At 41.0% G+C, this 22,323-nt stretch overlaps 1 protein-coding gene across 7 annotated transcripts in view; it reads right to left on the reverse strand.

Annotated features, from left to right (window-relative positions):
• Positions 1-22,323, reverse strand: part of BTRC (beta-transducin repeat containing E3 ubiquitin protein ligase) — a 123,717-nt gene that overhangs the window by 76,776 nt on the left and 24,618 nt on the right. For 4 of the 7 annotated variants that reach the window (XM_068397990.1, XM_068397991.1, XM_068397988.1 and 1 more), the window contains one exon: positions 18,957-19,064. The exons of the other annotated variants lie outside the window; for them this stretch is intronic. In XM_068397990.1, coding sequence (XP_068254091.1) covers positions 18,957-19,064 — 108 coding nt within the window. The remainder of the gene's footprint in view (positions 1-18,956; positions 19,065-22,323) is intronic. 7 annotated transcript variants of the gene reach the window in all.

Consider the following 22,323-nt stretch of genomic DNA (forward strand, 5'->3'; position numbering starts at 1 on the left):
AAAAAGGAAGGTCAGGCACTAAAGCTGCTCTTTTCTACTCATGAAATACAGCTTAGTAAGTGGTTAATTCAAGAAAGGGTTTTAATTTTTTTGCTTTGGAGAAAAAGACCATGTGCGAGAAACCTAACAATCTGAAGTGGGTTACTATACATTTCCAGGAAATTGATTTTGTTGGGGGGGTGAGGGGGTTGATTACTGTTTCTGGATGCTTTTTCAACATCCACCCCCTTCCCTACAATAAGTGCCACAACAATTTCCCCTTCCAAATAATCTTTCTACAACAGTGAAATCTTGCATTCTTCTCGTCCTTCAAAGCCATTAAGGATCCTCCCTCAAGAAACATCAAAAAGCAGGAAAATCAGTTCTGCTGGTGAACTGTCAGCCCTTATTTTGAAATTCCTAGTTACTGCAAAGCATCAAGTTATCTACTTTTTCTTTAAGCTGAGCATCTAATTTTAAGAGCAAGCAGAGGACCATTTTGCATTCATTATCTTTATAGGTGGCAAGGCTAAGAGGTTGGCTGAACAAAGACCAGACAAAGACTGCCAAGTGCATATGGTGGTTCACAGCTTGGCGTCTCACCATTCTACAGCACCAACACAGCAGCTCCGATAGCAGACTATTAAAGAGGAGCGCTGCTCATGCACTTTTGTCGGCAAGTAAGTTACGCTTGGTGAAGACAGAATGACTGGAAAGCATTACACTTAAGAAAAAGCACAGATGTTTATAACTCCCGCTCATTTCTCAGGAATAGGAAACCCATCAATCCAGGTGCAGGCACAAGACCCTGCATATTTCAGGACTAACTGTAGCTGCGTGGAAGTGAATTTCACTTGATAGGGCAACGCTTAGCCATGACCATGAGAAGAGCATAATGTAATCGACTGAAACGGTACTTCTATATATTTCTCCTTGTTGAACAAGGTGGGAGGTGGGATAAACATGTGCGAGGTCAGAATAGGTTTGCTTCAGCAGGACTTCAGCGATGCTCTCAGCCGCAAGAGAGGCAAAGGGAGGAACCGCTCTGAGCACCCTCTCGTGGTTACTGAATGTCTTGGGCACAGACCTGGAAAGAAGCATTTGGTATCCAGACGGGAAGCTGGGTGTACTCACTGGGAATATTAAAGATCTGCAGCGACTGTACTTGATACGTAGTAGAGGAATGATGGAATTTGTTAGAGTGAAAGAAGTGAAGAAAACCAGGGCATACAGAAAGCTGAAAAGTCCCTTCCATCAGTGAAAATTTTTAAATCCTGTAGGCAAGCCTTCCTTCACAGACTAAAGCCAGGCTGGCCAGAAGTGTTCGCGCTTACATGCAGGGGTCCCTCCTTTTGAACAAGTGCAAGCAAGATAAGATGAGAAGTGCTGAAGTCTCCAAAGCACAAATTGATTAGTCTTGGTGAGATAAATACTGCCCCCTCTCCCCTTCCCACAGACAGGTAAAATATTTTTTTTTTATCTGCCCAAGGTCACACAATGACAGTGGAAGCGTTGGGAAGAGAAGCCAAGAAACCCAAGCTCACAGTTCTTGTAACCTTCACAACTTCTCTCTAGTAGGAGGTTCCTGTAAAGGGGCTCTGCCCTCCATAGCTTATTTTTCCTAAAATGGCTACTGTCTGTAATGAGATCCTTTTAAATCTGATTTGCATTCAAAACTTCAGCCTGTAATTAACAGAATATAACTCCATGGCAGGTTGTCTTAAAGACCACTACGAAATTATTACTATTTAACTCTCCCCACGAAGCCTCCTCCACCACTAAACACAACATGCTACAACGCATACGAAATCCCTAGACTGAAGCATTTGACGGGAGATGACATGCAGTATTTTGTGTACGCAGTCCAGCAAACACACTGCTGGGAACGGGACGTAATACATGGAAAAATGCACTCCCAGGGACTACCAATTGGGCAGAGCTACCTTTAGTACCGCCTCGCTCGTAGTGGTGGAAATCAAACCCCTGCCATCTGGGGGAGGCTTTCTTTGATGCTGTTCTGCCCCGCACTAATTATAAAAGAGTACAGACGCAGCCTTTTTCCAAGCATGGGGAGGGGGGGTGGGGGAGAAGCGTGTGTCTATGCGAAGAACACAACTATTTTTTATGCTTTCAAATTCTTAATCCTGTTTGGAGCTGTCAGTGGGGGTTAATGGAAGCCTTGGATAGGAGAATTCCAATCTGGTTGGCAGATGGATAGGTTGGTTATAGCTGCATAACTATGTCTTGCCTGCAGGCACAATTCAGAACACTGTTAAAGCAATATAAAGTCTCTGTCAGGCTGAACCATTTGGATCAGTAGCAAGGAGAAATAATAATAAAAAAAGGAGTTCATTTCTGGGCCTTGCGCGTTTATGCTAGTATGCAGAAACTGATTAATTGTCATCATGTGCTGGTCTGCTATACCTCGGATTTCTACTTCTGGAGTAGATTTTGCATGCTAATATAATCATTCTCCCTCTTGAGACATTAGCAAATAATCAAATGAAAAACAGGATCATAATTTACTGAGATTCGGGCAATTCTCTATGCAAATTTGACTTGTTATTGCTGCTGCCTCGTTAATCTGAATGCCTTTGACAAACTCCTTTGATTTATGAACTCATGACAACTCCAATGTGTATATATTTTGCTAGATTGACATTATCATTAAGAGTGGGTGGACTGAGCTCACATGAATGGCTGATTTTATTCGCTGGTGTCTGCTGCTCAACAGCTGAGCATCTCCTTCTCACAAAGCCCCTGAGCGCCAGGCTCTTCCCATCTACCCATCCATTCATCATCTCGATGTTAATTGGCCCAGGCTTTAAGCAAATTTTCAACACGATTTAAAGGCACGATGACACTGATTACTGACCCTCTGCCATACGGTGCCTATTGATTAACCTGACAGAGATGATGAGCTTGAGGGAAACTAGGTGTGTGCGGACCTTGGGGAAAAAAAGAAAAAAAAAAAAAATATTGTTTATGCAGGCAAAACACTTGTCATTATCCCAAAGGCCAGAATTTGTGCTGCACTGGCCCTTAAAAGACACTATTGCTTTAAACACCTGCATCCAATACAGAAAATGCTTGCTTGCTGTGGAAAAATGATTACAAATTTCATGTCATGTGCAGTCTGTATTTTAATCGAGTTGCTTGATAAATAGACCCCCTCAAGCCAATCAAGTCTCGCTTTAGCCATTGTGTGCGTATACATCAGTTCGAACAGAAGCTGGGGCAGGGTGCATTTTTAGTGGTATCAGCACATACAACTGCATGTTGGAAATCTGCTTGGGTATTTCAGGTCTCTAAGCAAATAATACAGTGGGAACACAGTGTCCAAACAGTTACAGTAGAGTAAATGTTTCAAGGGCACACTGGATGCCAGACGTAGCTGTCTCGGTATTTCTGTTGTCACATCACAATAGATGCTTTAGCACACATCAGTGAAATCGTGCATTTCCCCTTTTCCAGTGCAAACTGTTGATACGACCTGACCCTCAAGGTCCTAGGTGCATTGAGTGAACGCAGCATTTTATCAGAACTTGAAAATAACTGACACTCTCTTTCATGTTTCTTGAAGCGTCCCCACACTGTACTTGGTCCTCCTCACCAAGGACAGAGGGGTACTGTCTCAGCCAAGAGGGAGCCACTGAATAAAGTAGGTACATCAGCATTCTGCCTGCAGACTGGTGCTCTATGAAAGGAAAAGGAAGCAGAAGGCCTGTCTAACCCCCGCCCAGCCCCAGGTTAAGTCTGTCAGTCAATGAACACTGCTCTTCTTTCCCAATTCAAGCCAGCAGCCTGCCAGCAGTCAGGATGTTTCGCTTGTTTAGGAGGGGGGGAGTCGGGGGGACAAGGGGTTGCCCCAAGATGCTACAAAGTTAGCTGTCTTCGCATTTCCATCAATTGCTTGCAGGAAACAGGACAAGGAATCATTGAGCAAAGGTACGGAGAAATTAGCTGTGATTGCCTGATGCCCATGTCAGCCAGAGTGGACTGAAAAGGGGAGGGGGATGGAGGGAGGAGAGCAAAAGAGAGATGTGTGGAAATAAGTGCCAGTCGAAGACTAGAGGCACACATAAGCCTTATGTTCCCTTTCCAATAACCTTTGTAAGTGATAGATGAGTCCAAGCCCATTGTTATCGTTAAGGGACTGTCAGCATCCTGATTTTATAAATGCTGTCTGTCAGTTTATAAATATCTCACCCATTTCAAACAGTGCTAGGATGAATCCTGGCATAGCCAATGTCAGCCTGGAAAGCAGTATTACCGTGAAAAAAAATACGGGTCTAACATCCACTAAAAACATTTAAGGACAGCTTCTCCTTTTTTCTCCTATCATGAGGCCCAAAATGCTCAAATTCATGCTTATTTGGCTAGTCACTACAACACATAAAAGCAGTCCTTAACATTGGCAACGTTCTTTGAGAAAAACATGTATGAAAGCTGCAAGTTTGAAGGCAATTCTCTGTCTGTTCAGGAGATAAAACAAAAATGACAGCTGTAACACACAGGGAGATCCACAGCAATGAAAACGCAGAGATAAGTATCAGACCCCATTCCTCTCTGGCATTTGCTGCTCTGAACATTCACCGAGATTAGATCCTTTCAGAAAACACCATAAATTGCAACGTGTAGGCACAAGGGGGTGACTCCAGCCCGGAATGAAGGCACAGACAAGTTTCGCAGCTCTTACAAGTTTAAAGTTAAATGGTACTTTTGCAAGGGGTTTATGGCTAAGCATGAGAACAATGGAAGGAGAGGGCAGAGAAACTGCAGCCTGCCTTGCAATGACCAATATCAGAAAAGGAAAGGGAATAAGCTAAACAGGCCTTCCAGTTCAGTGCCTGCTTTGCAGACTGGTATGCACATGTGTATCATGATTATACATCTATATATCTATTATTCTGTTAGCTGCACAGAATCCTGGCTTTTTTTTCTTCCCATACGTTTATAAACTCCCCATGACAGGGACTTCTCCACCCCCACCCCAAACGTTTGTGTGGTGCCTAAAGAAATGAAGTGCAAATTCATGCCCGAGCAGCTACAGGCACCTACTATGAGCTAAATTCTTAAAACTGAAGATCTGACAGCACTGAAAATGGAAAAGTACAACACTGCGCCTCCAACCAGACACATACACACATGTTCACACAAGTCCCAGTTTGGTCTGCATCTATATTAATGCTGTCGATGATAAAAAAAGTTTCAACAACCTTTTTTGCAGTTGAAAACCAGGACAAGATTCTGGTGGTTACATCTGTAGAATGGATCCTTCGTATTTTTCCTTATTCTTCATTCAAACCAACAACAAGAAAAATACATATTTTCAAAGCAATGAGACTTGATAATGGAACTTCATGACATCAAAAACACTTTCTTATCAAGTTATTTAATTTATTAATTATTGCTTGGTTATAAAGTGTAAGTTAAGGGTGTGGGGAGTCTTAGCATTACAAGAACAGTAAATTCAGTTTAATGTTAAAATACCAAAAGCCAGCACAAATATCAAAGATCTGATTAACAGACATATTTTGAAGAGCACAAATCCAGTTGTAGTCAAAAAATAAACAGAAATCCAGGTGCTGAGAACAAGCCATTTAGGGAAATTTTAAAAAGCTAGCTTTACTTCATACACATTTCTCAAATGAGAGTGAGAGAGACAGAAAAAGAGAGAGAGAGAGAGAAAATATGGCTAATGAGAACAGTCTTTTGACGTTCCCCGGGAAGCAGCCCTGCTTAACATTTCTGTTCCGTGAATTTAAGAGAGTCAGCAGTGGTAAATTTGTTTTTAATATTCAAGCTTTCAAGCCTTGCAAGCTAGGTGGCCAATGGCCCTTTCTATTCCAATGTTTGTCGGTGCCTTATTTACACAAGCATTACATCCGGAGAGCCTTTGAATATAATTTCACGTGGATTAAGGAAAGAACATTTGCTTCTGCTAATCAGGACATCTGGTTATTTTTGTAACTCACAGACATCTGTATTAGGCAGTTCGACATCCCCATTCCTCATAACAAGGTTAGAGCTTAAGAAGCCTCAAGAACCTCTGGTTGAATTTTATTATTTGCATTTTTCCACAGGCAGGTCTGTTTCAGAATTTCTTCTCCTAAATAGCACAAATCGATCAGCACCTTCACAGGTATGCATATGCTTTTATAGCTTGCACTTTCTATGCATGATTTTATAGCTTACACCTTGTACTCCAAGATTTTATAGTAGTTCAAAGCTATCTACATCTTTTTAAGGAACAGAAAGCACATATTCCCAAAAAGCATGGATGGAAACATCCATTTAACCTTATGATACACATAAAATGGGTATACTTCCAAATATGCAACCAGGCCACTTATGTAAGACCAGTGTCAGGACTTGTTCTGAATCTTGTTATCACTGTGCTTTGGTTTGTCTCTTACAAGCAGCTTATCCTGCATATCTGCTCCCCACACTGAACAAAACAGTATCCTTCCCTTTCTGTTCTTCAGGACAGCCTTAAAGATTTCTCCAATCTTTTAAATTCTTGCTCAAATTCTTCTTTAAACAGTTTCAGCTGAGGTCAGTTTCTCTGCCAGACTGCAGAACTGTGCCACACACACTTCAGGAAGAGGGACTTCGCATGCAACAGAAGCTTTTTCAAGAAGAACAGAATCAATCAGGGCTCGGCTTTCGCTTCTTTGTTGCTTTTATTTTGCTACATTCCTTTCACAAAAATTCACTTTCAACACTCATCCCAGGGTGTTAAAGTACTAACAGTTTGAAATTATACACTTCCATTCTCAGCTTGCAGGATTCTTCCCTCTCCCTCCCAGGAATCATAGCTTTTATCAGTGCTTTTGTATGGTGCAATAAGATGGTTTTTCGATTTTTTTTTCCCCTACATGTAAGGCAGCGGGGGAAGCACAAAGTCAGCTTTTACAGGCTATGAACGCAGGCCAACATCCAAAAAAGACGTCAAAAACATATTTCTAGTACTAACAAGAGTTACTAAGAGCCAACAGATCCAGGGAGAGTTTTATAAAACTTTTTATTTATTAAAATTCTCTAGACACAGATTAACTTTCTTTGTACAATATTTATTACGGCTTCATCTGCATAGGAGCTGCAAGTGCTCCAAGAAATGGGTTGTAAAATTGGCTAGTTTTGCTGTAGATTTCATGTCCTTCTTGAAGCGTTATTTTCCAGCTTTCTATAACTACTTCCCTCAAAGGACCAACACCATCTCACTGGTCTCCCTATAAAACCCCTTCCCTCTCATCCCTGGTCATTGCCTACACTTATTGTTTTGGGTTTTTTTTCCCAAAACCTCTCATTCTGAGCTTTCCTGTCAAGTACACAAAAAGACCACCACTTCTAATCACACCCCTTCCTTAGAGACCGTGACTTTCTCGCTCCCAAACATCTAATTCAACCACACTCTCTGCATCTCACTGTACTGTTTTATGCTTTTCTTGTCGTTTTTTCTTTCCTATTTTTCGTTGCAAGAAAGGGGAAAAGGAGATACAAAACACAGGTATGGAGAAGAAGTTCAGTTGTCTGCCCAAAGTCAAAATGACAGCATGAGGGAACAAACCCCAAATTCTGTGTCCCACACTGTGTTAACTTTTTAGGCACAGTTTCTCCCCAAAACAGTGAATGAAAGCAGCTCACTTGTTTAAAGAAATGGCTACCCAGTGATCTCACTGCAGTGTTAGATTGACGTGAATTCACAGCATATTGTCTACACCACAGTACATAGAGGCACCCATATCTTTGTGTCTTAAGACTATGTAAAACAGGTGACCCTGCAGCTAAAGCGACTTGGTTTTCAATCTAGAACAGGTTTAAACTACTTACAAGGTCACCCTGGAGCAGTTCAGGTGACATAGCTTCACCTCCCCAATGTGCCTCACAGTAGTAATTTGTCCACACAGGCAGGCCTCCATGCTTTTTCCAGCTTCCAAAGCTACATTCATTACAAGAACCATCATCCACCACTGGACTATGGGGCAAATTTAGTTAACTTCCAATACATGGTGTGTTTACTTCCATACAGTGCTGTTGAAAAACCTCATTGCTGATATAAAAAAAAAAGTGCAAGTCTAAACATGTCCCAAACTTTCCATCACATCAAGCAAAAAAAATTATAATCTTCTAATTAAAAAATGGAAAATTACAGATTAGGCACCGCACATTATAACATTCGGCTAGCAAGCATCACGGCCTTTTAACAGCTGCCGCCCAAGAAACAAACCCCTGGGTCCTCCCCATTTGGCCACACCAAATTTGAATGTGGTAACAAAACAGCCCCTTCTGTAACATTTCAATTTAAAAGCTTGCTGTTAGGTTCTGCTATTACAAAATAATTCCAACTCCAAAACACCATTTTCTTGAACTAGAGCAAGGACTTACAAAATGTTATTGCAAATCTCATTCTGCTGGGTGAGGAAGAAGAGTTGGACCTGTTATGGAGACCATCAAATGCGGTGGGTAGGCAAGCAATCAAAGAAGGAAAGATAAAGGCGTATATAGTATCTCGCCTTCAGATACCTTGGGGCTAGCAAACATTTCGTTCCTATAGGAAATTACACAGCTCTAGATCACTGCCTATTGAGATCCACTATTTGCAGCTTTTTGCTACAACATGAATGGCTTATTAAACCTACAACGTATCTGTTTTAGTTAACTTCTTGGTGGAGAGGGGCCAGGAAAACAAAATGTACTTAAATGCTGATTTTTTTTTTCCAGGCTGAATGCCTTTCATCCAATAAGACATTCAAAGCAGTGACCCAGCAAATGGATTGAAAAAGCAATCTTCCGTCTCAGTGCCACATTATCATTCCTATTCAGTATTCTCGGTGAGATATCTCAATCAGCTGGATGTGTGTGTAAGTGACAGCGCAGCCCATTGCTGGGTTAATTAAACATTTGACTTTAACACCCTCCCTGTCATTAAGCAAATAAAAACAGATAATTCAAACTGCACTTCATCCACGGGGTACACAACATACATGTCAAAATTAAGAGAGTCCAAGGCCCTCAGGGAGTTCTACTCGGGGAGGTAATCAGTTTAAATCTTATCTGGTTTATCAATTATTCTATTGATTAAAGCAGGGTGATTATACAAAACTCTTTTTTGCCACATGGGATACATGTCAGCAGAGCAGGACAACACAGGGAGGCTCAAAAACGATTTAAAGAAAATACAGACAGATGAATAACCGTCTATTAGTACATGCCAGCAATCCATAGATGGAAAGCCTGATTCTTCTTTTTAAGCAAGGGACTTAAAGTCCTTCCAAATTAGAGTGCCAATGTTGTTACCTCATCTGCTTTAAAATCAGATCTATATGTTGAAAGGGCAAGATTTCTTCATTTTAAGCAGATGATTTCTTGCCCAGTCTTTGAAACATGTTTTATTGATGCTGGTCTTGGAACATAACAAAGACACCAAACACCAGAAATACCACACTTCTAAAAGGCATTATACTTACTTACCAACGACTCTCAAAAAGTGGATGGAAAGGGCATTGTCAGTACTTGAACTCTCCCACATTCATACATGACATAGCCATAAGTAAAATGTTGCATTTTCATGATTAAAGTGTGACAGCCCATCTCAGACATAAAAAGACTGTGTTTTGGAGTTCTGGAGGGTTTTTTTTGTTTTGCAGCCCTCCAAAATGAGACATAAGCAGCTGTGGGAGTGGCCACAGCCACATTCTCCTGATTTTCACAAGCCCTCACACAAAATCCCACTGCAGCAGTCCTCACTGCAACCTCTCTCTTGCATACAGTCACAGTACACAAAGCAATTCCAGTTACTTCTTATTTTGTGTTTTGTTTCCAGGTGAAGAAAGGTTCAAAGGACCTCTGTCTCTTCCAGGGTCTGTTTGTGTCCTGTGTTTATGAGCACACTCCCACCTCCACTATCTTCCCAGTAACATTTTATTTCAAGTTTTATTGTCATATCCTAAACTGGATCCTAAACCGGCCTGTACAAGATCTTGCCTTACACATACACACCAGGGACCTTTTAAAAATAAAACACAAGGAAAAAACAATTGGAATTTATTTCTAAAAGTTCCCTCAAAGCAAACAATTAGCAGCAGCAGAAAGATCAGCCAGGGATGAATTTTTTTTTTTCCTGTAACATCTCCTACAGTCTGTTTCAAATGGTCAGACCAGTAGCACAAACTATTTATTACTCATCTAATCACATCTCAATTTTTAACCAGGACAGAGGGTATGAACCACAGTGGTCAAAACGCCGACAAGCCCGAAAGCCCCAGTGCCCCACTCGCCAGCACTGCTGGAGTTGCAGTCACAGAAATTTTAAGAAACAAGGACAGCTAAAAAGCAGGCCTGAGGTATGTTCTTGCCCTTCACCTTCAGAAAGGGATTATATGCCACTCCACATTGGCACTGCGTGTGCATCCAACCATACTCCAGCCTCCTCTTCATAGATGTCTTTTCTTCTTTGGAAGCAAACTAGAAGCCTGCATTAGCATGCTGTATTTTACTCTCACCACTAGAAATACTGAGGGTGCTATTTGTAATTGTATTCTTTTAAGAGGTTTGTTCTCTGCAGCTGTTTTCTGCTTGCAGTGTATTTTGTGTAATCAGCACATCATCATAAATACATTGGCTGTTCCCCTGAGGGAAGCTGTCACTGTTTAATTTACAGAACAACCTGGCCAATGTGAATTCTAACACTACAGCACTATGGCAAGAAGTTACCACACTCGGAAAAACAGGTTTCTATGAATTTTTATATCAAGACCTGGTCCCAGGACAATTTAGGTTCTAGAAATAGATTGTTTTTAAAAGCACTTTATATACTGGATGGAATGGATTCTTTCCCACTTACAGCTTCTTAAGGCAGCACCAAACTCACTCCCACATTATTTTAAAGGTGACAACCCCAATCCCCCCAACATGATCATCTTCACTTCTGACTTCTACCAAAACAAGGCACTGTATGCAGGTGTCTTATGCTACACACCTATTTTTTATTTATTTTTTTTTTAAATTAAGAACAACCCAAAATATCACACGTTAGTTGTCTTCATTTCAACAAGGGAACGTACTCTGTTGCAAGGTCAAATGTTATTACCTACATCAAAGGGTTGCTGCACAGCTTATTACTCTGAAGATGCGATAGAACAGCAAGGCATATTCCTGAAAGAGTAAAAACGTACGCAGCTTTATTGGCTGAATGAAGAGTTGCTTCCTTTGTTTGCTGGATATTTGGTTGTATTTGGAGAGAATAAATCACCAGGATTTTTGGAGAAGGCAGGCAAAAGGCGGATGGTTGATCTTACTATATACAGACACAATTTAGAAAATTCCTTAATGGTACCAAATCATACTGGCAATCCTTTAAGAACTAAACACGAACCCCAAATAAACATTTGGGCATGACCAATGAGTTACTTGGATATTTCATTAGCAATGGCTACTAGAAGCAGTCTACCTGACAACACAGAAAGGGAGCCAAGAAGGCTGACAACCTGATTTTTTTTATATACATATATATGTGTGTGTATATATATATTAAAAATAAAAATGCTAAAGAGAAACAACTACAAATGTAAATAAAAACAAAACCAATTTAATGGATAAATTTGTTTGGGAATTCTCCTCCAAAAGCAACACAAAACTATTTCATACATTTAAAAAAAAAAATCTGCTTTCCATTTTGAGGGGAAGCAGGTTGTTAAAAAAAAATTCAATGAAACTGAAAATTCCCAAGTTCTGTGTACAGCAGCACTTTGCTAATTCTCAGTGGTAATTAGAAACCCTGTTTAACATCACTAGACACAGGGCAAGTATACAAACATAATAACAAAGAATCATGCACATCACAGGGTATTGTCTATGTGTTTTGACAAGCATAGGTTAATTTTACTTAGTTTGCAGAGCATGCTAGCAAATTCTTTTCGTATACTTGAAAAGTAACAAAATCTAAAGAACAACCACTGAAGCAAAATAAATACCATCTTATCTCTGATATGGTTTGTGAGAATGATCTACCAAGCTTACAGAAAGCTGAGTGGAAACGGCTGAAATTTTGTGGAAAACTGAGTCATCTAGTTGTCTATGGAAGAAAGAATACAGGAAAGAGAATATCTGCCTATTTTTATGCACCATGTAAGTAGCAGCCAACAGAAAGCAGAAGGAATAAAAAGAAACCCACTTGACACAGTGTAGTAAGTATCTCTTCAAGCTATGAATTTTAAGATTAGGAAGTCCATTTCTAGCCTGAATGTTTGGGTTTGTCCCCCTGAAATTTGCACATGGTCACATAAATACCCGATTTCAAAGAAGAAATATTTTATTTTGTTCTCTCTATACACGTGTGCCTTCTAAGTTATTCAGAACTACCTCTGCATGTTTTATTTCCCAAGAGTCACTGAACTCTGACTAACATTAGCTTAAATGCTGGATGACAAAGTACTTCATGACTTCTCCAAATCTGTGGTAAAATTCTGTATTTTAATTTTTAAATTAAAATTATTACTTAATGTGGTACTAGCTCTTTACCAGCTCTGCAGAAACAGGTAAACTTGATCTCGTGCAACTGGCTCCCTCTGAAGCACTGCCCATGGAGCCATCAAATCCAAAACGATAACCGAGCCGAGTGATTTACAGCGGACTACGCTGGTGCTAAACACACAGAAACATTTATCATTGCTGCGAGGGGATTGCAGCGGGGCACGCTGAAGATTAGGCAGCGCTTAGAATATTCGGGAGAGCACGGAAAAGTCACTAAAACGTTACTTTAAAAAAGAAATAAAAAAGCATCAAGTAACATGAAGCAGCGGTTTGGTCCCAGCTCTCGAAGCGCCCCGGGCTCGGCGGAGCCGCGCTGCGGGCCCTGCAGTACCCGCCGGGGCCGTGAGGGCGCAGCACAGTCCGCGGGATGCCCGCACCCCTCCGCACCCCCCCGCACACATGCGCGGTGGCGTGTGCGCGCACACGCACAGCCTGATTCTAATTCAATTAGCGCAGGCTGCAACTCCAGAAAAAGAGTAATTCAATTAGTGCATTGTGCAGCTCTACAATACCTCCGAGCAGATGTTCGCAGTCCTGAGGAGCCGGAGCTAGCTTTAAAAATACCTGTCTGCCTTCAGCGCCGCACACGCCGTTTGTCACCACGGCTTTATACACCTTTCTGACTTCTAACAGGGGGGAAGAGAAAACTCGGATGAGTTTTGTTTCGTGTTTTGGTTTTTTTTTTGTTTGTCTGTTTGTTTTTTTTTTAACTAAGCCAAACTCCTGCCGGTGTGCTGAAGAGCTTGCCCTCTCCACACCAGGAAGAGCATGTTACAGAGTAACAAGATCATTAACCAGAGGCTGAAGAAGGGGAGGCTTTTTAGCTACAACGCGGTTTAAATTCATCATCATGCTGGGCATACTGGGGTGGTATTTCTCAGTGACAGATCCTGTCACGCTCCTCAATACTCAGACTGAAGAACTAATAAAAGCACGTGCAACTTTTGACAATACGTACACACGGAGAATAAATGCCGATTTCTAATTACTAAATTGTAGTGTACTACCAAAAAAACCAAAACCACCTCCACTGATCTGCGGAGAAGGATTTCTGCCATCTGAAAGGTGGGAAGTGTCTCTTGTCATTGCTACTACCTGGGAGCTGAGATCTTGCAGCACAACCCGGGGGCTGTCAAGAGTCTGGTAGGCTTCCCAGCATCACAATGTAAGAGCACAGGTTATGCCACCAGCCAGACAAGGCCATCAGATTTAAAAGGGGATAAACCCTAAATATGGTTGTTTACCAAAGCTGCTCTCTGGCCACTGGGCATTTACTTTATTAAAAAAAATCCCCAGCTATGATAACACTCTTGGTCCTCCTACAGTGACGCTCCCAAAAGTCTGAACCACAGATGAGGGCTGGAGTCAAGTGCAAAAATTACGCAATTAATTTGGCTTCATTTCTGCTCCTTCTCGTATCCCCTCTCATGCCTTTATAACTGCTCCTGCCAGGTGGTAAGATGAGGAGGAACAGGAGAAACTGCTGCCAAACACCTCCAACAAGAAACTTTGCTTAAAAAAGGTGTCACATTGTGGCAGTTCAATATTTCATAGCCAATACAAGCAATGTGCAACAATACTGCAACTTTAAATCTTTGCCTCCGTGTCAGTCTCTCTCCTCTCATTGTAATGCCAAAGGGAACAGCAATCAGAGTGGAGATGTTCAACGTGATAGAGGTCAGGACACCAGTGGATCAACGTACCAGAAACACGACCTTGTTTATTTTTTTACCCAGTATTATTGTTTACAGGGTGCTTTGCTCATGTACCTTGTGGTTCTTAGCTAAAAGATGAAATTACAGCCCAGGATGAAGCGCTCAGGCACACATCCAATTTGTGTTTCCATCTCAGAAAACAAAAAGCTTCTGAGGCCCTCGGGCTGCCATTCAAACTTGGAGAGGCTGACATTTTTAACAGCATGAACCAGAGACTGGCAGAGGGAATGATCTAATGCATTTCTGACTTGTCAATCAAAGATCTCACCTCTGCTGTCTTGTAAACAGTTGGGGGCCACCTAACTACATTCATAACCAGGGGAGAGCCTGCCGCCGGCCGGGGGGTGCCGGAGCCACATGCTCTGGCTATTAGTCACCAAAATTATGATTCCGTTTTAGAGGCGCACCGTAAACAGCCCGCGGGCAGGTTTCACACGGCCGCTGGGAGAGCGTGAGGGGGGAATACAAAGCAGGCTTGGTCGAGGGCGGCCACGTCTCCACACCAATGGAGTCTACTGACTGGACACCCCATCTCTCTCCCAGTTAGAGACAGAATTACGCACACCAGCAAACATTGGCTTCAAAGCTGAACAATTTCCTTCAAATGCATTTCTCACAAACACATTTCTGAGCATGCACAGCTTGCCCACCCCAAGACTTTAGCTTTAGCCTCCTGTAAGACCATAAATAATGTACTACTACTTCTCACATTGACATTTTATTGCTGAGAAACACAGTGTAAACTTTTCAGGCAAAAATGCACCAACAGACTGAAGGAAATTTACAAAGATGAGTGTTTCTAACTATTTACTGACAATGCTTCTTTAACAAATATTCCACTTCCTAACACAAAAATATAAACATTAGAAAAAAACAGATGTAAAACTCATTTGAGAAATGAGTTTGCCTCTTCCTCATGGGTGCAACAGGCTTCCATTACCAGACCGTTTACATCTTTCACACTCTCACCTTTCTCCAAAGGTGATCTCAGTCCAAAGAAAGGAGCAGTGTACATCATGTCCATGCTGCACAACCTCGAGTGTGCTCCCGTTTACTTCAACTTGCCTAGCACAGTACACCCATGCTCTCCTCAACCAGGACAGAGCTTTCTGCCAAGCCCAAGACAGACACACCTTGCTTCTTCAAAACCAAGCAGAAGGTAGTCCCCTTCATCTGACAAACCCTGATGTGCAGTTCTTTATGATCAAGACCTTCACTTCAGGTAAAGCAAAATGTCAATTTCTGGCATTCCAGAGAGACACTTCTGTGTTCAATCAGATGCTGCTACCTCTGCCACAAAAGTTAATCCTCCTCTTTGACTACTAGAGCCTTTAAAGAAACAGAGTTTCAGATCTGGCAAAATAAAGCCGACAAGACAACCCTTTGCTTTTTCACTGGTGCCTAGGCTCCAGACAAGGAAGTAAAAGCATGACTCTTGTCGCAAAGAGTTACCATCTAAACTGGAGCTGATATTTGTGATGGGTGTCAATTAGGTAGAAAGGAAGAGCTGGACTGTTCTCTGTGATTACCCCGATACATAACCTTTGGCAAGACTTTCAAATTGCTCCTTAAGTCTCCTCATTTATACAATAGCTTACAGAAACAAATTCAAGGAAATACTATGGTCTTCTGCAAACCTGGAAGGATTAATACACCACTTCCTTGGCATACTTGATGGGTGTAAAATAGAATTTTCAAAGAACTGCAACTATTAAAGGCAACATAAACCAAACCTTGTGAGCATGCATGAAAAATATTTTAAAAGGCAAAGTAATTCTCTTCATTTGAAAAAATGTCATGAAAACAGACACCTGTTGGCACATCTGGGAACTTCCGAAGCATGGATTTCTAGGAAAAAGAATATACTCCACCTAAGTTTATTTTTTTTATTATTAAGAGAATCTACGTGCAGCCTAGTTTTCAGTTGCTTTACAGAACAACAGTACAGCAAAATTTGGTATCCAAGACACTGAAAATGGAATGGCCAGCCTTTTTCTCTTGTTAAAATATCCTCTTTGACCCCTTCCCACAGTGCCTTATAGGAGTTCATGTTCCAATTTGCTGCCATCTTCCACCATGATCTCTACGAAATTCAGTTACACAACAGACTATCAGTTGCAAAGCCCTTTGAGATAAAAGATGTTAAAAAGAACTGTTTCTAGCTCCTTATTCCCCCATTCATGGGTTTAGCCTTAAAACCTTTCCGACTGTGGGAGGATTGCCAAACAGAGCTGAGGAACCAGAAGATCCTGTTTTCACACAGATGTCTCCAATAATAAAAACACACGAAGAAGAAAAATGAAGTTATCTGACATATTAACAGAATCATCTCTAAATCGACTATCTGCCAATGTCTCCCATGAGGAGTCAGCAGGGCTTTAACTGAGCTATTCAAAAAAAGCCTCTTTCCACATTTCTGTCTGAGCATCTGAAGGTAACCATGTAAATAACTAGACAAATTCAGCAGTGACTAAGTAGCCTTCCAGATGGCATCTTCTCTTTTGCCACAAGCAAAGAACATTGATATGCTTCTCCAGTTACTTCAAGCTTGCTACAGAAAAAAAAAAGAAAATAACTTAATATGAGAAAATTTGCTGGGCTACAAGTATTTAATGCTTTCCTGAAGATTCAATACTAAAAAAAGCATTAAAGAACGATGAAATACTGCAACATCACAGCTTCAAGCAGGCTCCAAACCACTCCCATGTAGACTTCTGAGTTGGAAAATGCAAAAGCCATGCCTCATAGAGGGGAGTTTTCTTCAAACCATGCAAGTTAATGGCAATCAAATCTCGTCAAAAAAAATGGACTGAAATATGGATGATTCATTGCTGCAGAAGCTGTTGCTGGTAATTTAGTTTCTCTCTCAATTGGCACTAAATGTGTTCCTCAACATAGCAGTCAGAGGGCTGTGAAGAGTACCAGTATACCATTTTAGATGGCAAGTGGGGTGGACTTCCTCAATGCCCATAGTCACTAAATACACATGGAAACGTCTCTCAAAATCTTCAGGAATGCAAATGTTGAAGTCCTACCACTCTCCCAAGAAGGCAGTACACGGTGAATGGTTGTGCAGCTGACTCATTTGACCCCAAATATCAATGCACTGCATTAGCAGAAAAGTTATTGTTTGTATCTATCATTAGCAAGAACACCTTGAGCTAAAAGAGGCTAATTTCCCTTCCCCTTTGTAATATATGCTTATTCTGAGTAATCAAAAATAATTCAAGTAGACAGAAAGGAGTCCCAATTTGAGCTTATAAATTGCTTTCCATATACTGCTATGGTCCTCAAAAACCTGAGCTTAAGGAGATCTGAGATTTATTCAACAGCACAAAGCCCAAAAATTATGCCCATCTGATTTAGTCAAATTATGCAAATCAGGATTAGAAGTAGGAGTCTAAACTCTGCCTGTTGTCTCCAGAGTCCTCTTAGACTAATAAAAAGTCATCTTCCCCCTCCCCCAAGGCAAGCTCCATTAAAAGCTTGCTTCAGCAAAGGAGGCCTGGCAGGACACCTTCCAGAGTCCATCAGTGCTACTGCTGTGTCAGCAAAAAGAGTTGCAGCAAAATGATGCAAGACACTTAAGCCTCCTCTGAGACTGAGAGGATTATTTCCACAGTACTCTCCTAGCCCTGGGAGCAAGAAGTCAAATTCAAAATTATCTTAGCATGCTGTCCTTTAAAGGTAGATAATGAACTTTCACCAAAACAACTGAAAATTCCAGAAAGATTCTAGCTTATTCATTATGTCTGGTTTTGCAAGATGCTCATGAATAAAACTCCCTGCCACAGGTTAGGTGAGCAGTAGCATAATCCAGCAGCATAAACCTTGAATTAAACGTTCATGCTACCATGAGCTCCAATAGACGTGCTCTCTAGAGAGATACTCCTAGGGACCTCAGTCACTGAAGTTCACACATCTCAGAGACAGAGTATCCTACATGAACATAACATCTCTACTGCCCAGTCTCTGCTGTTTATATCCACATGTCATCATAAAATGCTTGCAATGATCTTGAGAGCCTTGTCTAGGTTTCTAGATGCTCACCCAACAGCTGCCTCACTCTCCACCCACAGGAGGGTGTCTGCACGTTGTAAGATTCACTGGTCACCTAAAGCGTCTGAACAAACCTGTTTGGCAGAAAGCTGTCTCATGACAGAGAAAAGTTTGAATCTAACAAATTCAGAGACCAAAGAAAAAACAGGTTTCCTTTATTTGCCTTTTGATTGATAGCTTACTTGTACAATAATTTTCTGTAGTCAAAATGTCCAGACTGCTGCTAACAAACCTGAAGTAAACAAATGCTGGCATCAATTATCACTACGGCAATGAACCCACCCCCTCAGTCCTCTAAGTAGCATACAGAAAATTTAGATAGGAGGGAAACCACTGCATGAATAGCCAGATTGGAGACTGTGTGATGGATACTGTTTGCCAAATATAATTAAGTGGTATATTTTTGACACAATTGAAAGCCAATGGAAAAGATTATGGTACCAAGCCAATTTAGACAAAATAATTATATCGACGTAATGGAAATGCCTCAGTACTGAGCTGCCCTGAATCTACACAAGATGGGTTTAAACACCAGAGATCTGAATGACATAGGAGAGGCATACGGTATGAAGCAGAATAAACAGAGGTAAAGCAAGCAAGTAAAGGAGGAGATGCACACGTACACAGATGGAGAGAAAAGAAGGAATGAGGAGAGACAGAAAGTACCTGGAAAGCTGGGAGTGCGCCAGTCCCTGGGTTATACAGGCATCGCAGCGAGGGCATGCTGTCCGCCAGGCTGGAGCAGCCCAGCCACAGAGATCTGGGCATAGAGCACTGCAGAGAAAGGACAACTATGAGATGGGACTGTATGAGACAGGATGGCACAGATTACAGGAACTTTCAAGGCTTAGCCATCAACTCAACTGCACCTGGCCTTAAAGACTGAAACATCTTTAAGAGAACACAAACTGCTAATGAGTCTTTTCCTTGGGAGAGCTTTATAGATGTCGCAGTAGCAAGAAAAAGGCACTATGGATCAAGAAAGTAAGTTTGATCAATTTTTTTACACCAATGCGTGAGTTTTTCCAGTAACAAAAAGTTTCTTTCCAATTAATCAGACCTCTTCTCCATGCACAGCCACGCTCCAGGCATGACACAAAGCAAGCAATTTGCAAGGGAAGCAGAAAAGGAAATGACAACTTTAAGTGTAATACTGGCAGGGGGGGGATAAAAGGAAAAACCTGCAATCCAAGGTGAACAGTGGCGACACTTTAGAGGAGTTTCATGTTTCTGCTTGCCTCGCTATTCATTAAATAAAATACAATTATTATAATAAATTGATTCTGTTCCTCCAAACACAAATACAAAAAAAGGAGCAAAAGCATCCAATCAAGGAAAATACTAGCCATTTTGATAGTTAAAGCCATTACCCCCTGAAATATAGAGTTGCTTGTTCATTTTACACCACTACTATTAAATTTAGGGATGCATTATGCTAGCAATTGCTTTTACCAGCCACAGAGTTTTTGATGCCATAAGCACTGCTGCATTTGTCTAATTACTGGCAACGCAGGAAAAAGCAAGTATATTTTAGATTGGCAGATAGTTATGAAAACTGTAGGATGTGATAGATTAGATGCTAGAGATTTCAAACCCTCACACTCTTTTTTTTTGCAATCCCCCCCCTTCTTTTTAAAGGGGGGATGGAGGAAATCTGAGTGGAAAGGGCAGCTGGAATGCGTATGAAATGACAGCTGCCTTTTGAGCCATCATTTCTTGCTGCTCTTAAGAGGGCTAAAAAAGCTTGCACAATCTTGCACTAAATTAGTATGTAGGAGCAACGTAACCCATCCTTGAATGAGCAGAAAGGTGATCACCAACATCCATAATCTGGTACTGTGCAGACAGCCACAGAGAGATTAACCCTGTCTATCACCACGTTCTTCGCTGTACTTCATTGCCATTTACCCTGCTGTTCCAGAAATAATACTAAAAGACTGCTGAGGAACATAACCTATTCAAATGTGCTTATTAGAAGTTTATGATACCTTAAAATAAATTCCTCATCTCATTTTCATTTTTAAAAATGCTCTTCACTTTACAAAGATACTGAAACTTGAGAACTTGAGTACTTTATAATATTACACATCACATGAATTTGTAGATAATGCCTCTCCTGAAGACAAAAAAAAATTACAGCCATAGTATTATAACAAACAACAAAAATCTGAGCCATACTTCCTTGTCTGCCACCCTAACCTCCTAGAAAACAAACACTCCCACATACAAAACCCTTCCACATGCCAGCAATCTTTTCTTTGTAATATAATATGTATCACTCCAGCTATTAAAAGCTGTTGTGACAATCAGCCTAAAAAAAAATATATATATATATGTATGAAGTGGACATCTACGGTTAAGCATTTCACCAATAAATAATACATATACTTAAATCAAAGTTTTTTATCACTCTCCAACAATGTCACAGTAACAAGGGAGATTAACCACAACATGGTACCTCTGATGATGCAGACCAAATTCACTAGGTATCAACTGCTTATCATTACTTATCCTAGGATTCATAACATAATACAAAACAAATATGAGGTGATTTTTTTTTTTGCATATGGACTTATCAAATCTTGCCCCAACCATTTATTCCCTCTTCTCAAGCTTTCCCATCCCTTGTGCTGGCTCACATTTTTGTGCTGTGACAATGAACTTGCAGACCTGATTGCCATTAAAATTAGATTGACAAGATAAAAGAGGTTATTTTAAGTATTTGTACTGACCAAAGCATGGAAAGACACAGAAGCAGGAAAAATGAGGACTGCTCTGTCAGTGGAAAGGCAACGTTATGTTGCCTCAAAGTTTATGTGAGATTACGACTCAAGCCAGAGTCACTAAAGCTGCAGGTATGGTGCTCCATTGTGTCAGGGCACTTACATGGCAATGAAATGTCTTCCTCTAAAATTGCCATGATAACAAAGGAAAACATTGGAAATCTATTCTGCAGAACTCCCTGCACCTACAGAGGATATCGTTATTCACCCATGCACTCTTGCTGGTTAGTATAATTCCAGAACTAGGCATGTGGTAAAAAATTAGAAGCACCTTACATGACTTCTGAATCTGCTCCAGTATATAACAAAATTTATATTACTGATACAGTTCTGTTACCTATCTTAAAACATAAGTGTGAAGTTGCACATAGTGTGGAGAAAATGTCATTCCTGTACTTGCTTTTTACCTACTGAAGGAAGCAGAGACACTGAATTACTGTTGGTGACTGAAAGAGGCTTATTCACAAGCATGAACAAAAGGCCCCAGGTGCTTCAATAGAAACAGCTTGTGTGTAAATCAGATGAGTGACCCAACAGAACAACTTCATTTACAGCCTGATCTCTGAAAAATCTCAACAGCCTCTATCCCCATCCACTGAGCAAGCCACGTGTCAAACACTCACTTTTGTACTGTCAGCTCCACAAACAAGGGACTGGCCTCAGCATTCACCACTTGAAAGCTGGACTGACAAAATCCTCTCCTGAACTCAAGTCAATCTACATTGATTCTTCAAAACAAAGATACAGAGGCACAGCATTTGGACTACAGCCAAACGGGAATGCTGATATTGCTTGCTAAATACTGGGCCAGGATGCAGCAGTCTCTCCACCTCCCTGACTCCTGATTGCATTAATACTTCAGATGTCTGCACAACTTGCGGACCCAGAGATGCAAAGCTTTTAATTTATAAAAGCTAAGCATCTTTAATACACAGAGTGCCATAACACACAGAATTATTTGACAAAAAACAAAAATCAGTTGGAAAAAGAAGTTGTAAGTCCCATTTTCTGAACTCTGAAATATATTTTCCCACTAAAGAAATACAGGGAATAGAGTTTCAAACAAGACCAGTATCCTCCTCCTGACAGAAGCTGGTACCAGCTGCTCCACTGGTGATTAAAATGGGCTTGTCTTAGTTTGAATTAAAATAGGCTAAAGGCATTCACAGTCACCGGCTGAGCTGAGTGGGCAGTAACCATGAGCTGAAGGGAAGCCATATTTTAACCTATTCAATTATTCCTGTAACTAT

Source organism: Nyctibius grandis, chromosome 4, assembly GCF_013368605.1.
Source record: "Nyctibius grandis isolate bNycGra1 chromosome 4, bNycGra1.pri, whole genome shotgun sequence".
NCBI classification, from domain to species: domain Eukaryota; kingdom Metazoa; phylum Chordata; class Aves; order Nyctibiiformes; family Nyctibiidae; genus Nyctibius; species Nyctibius grandis.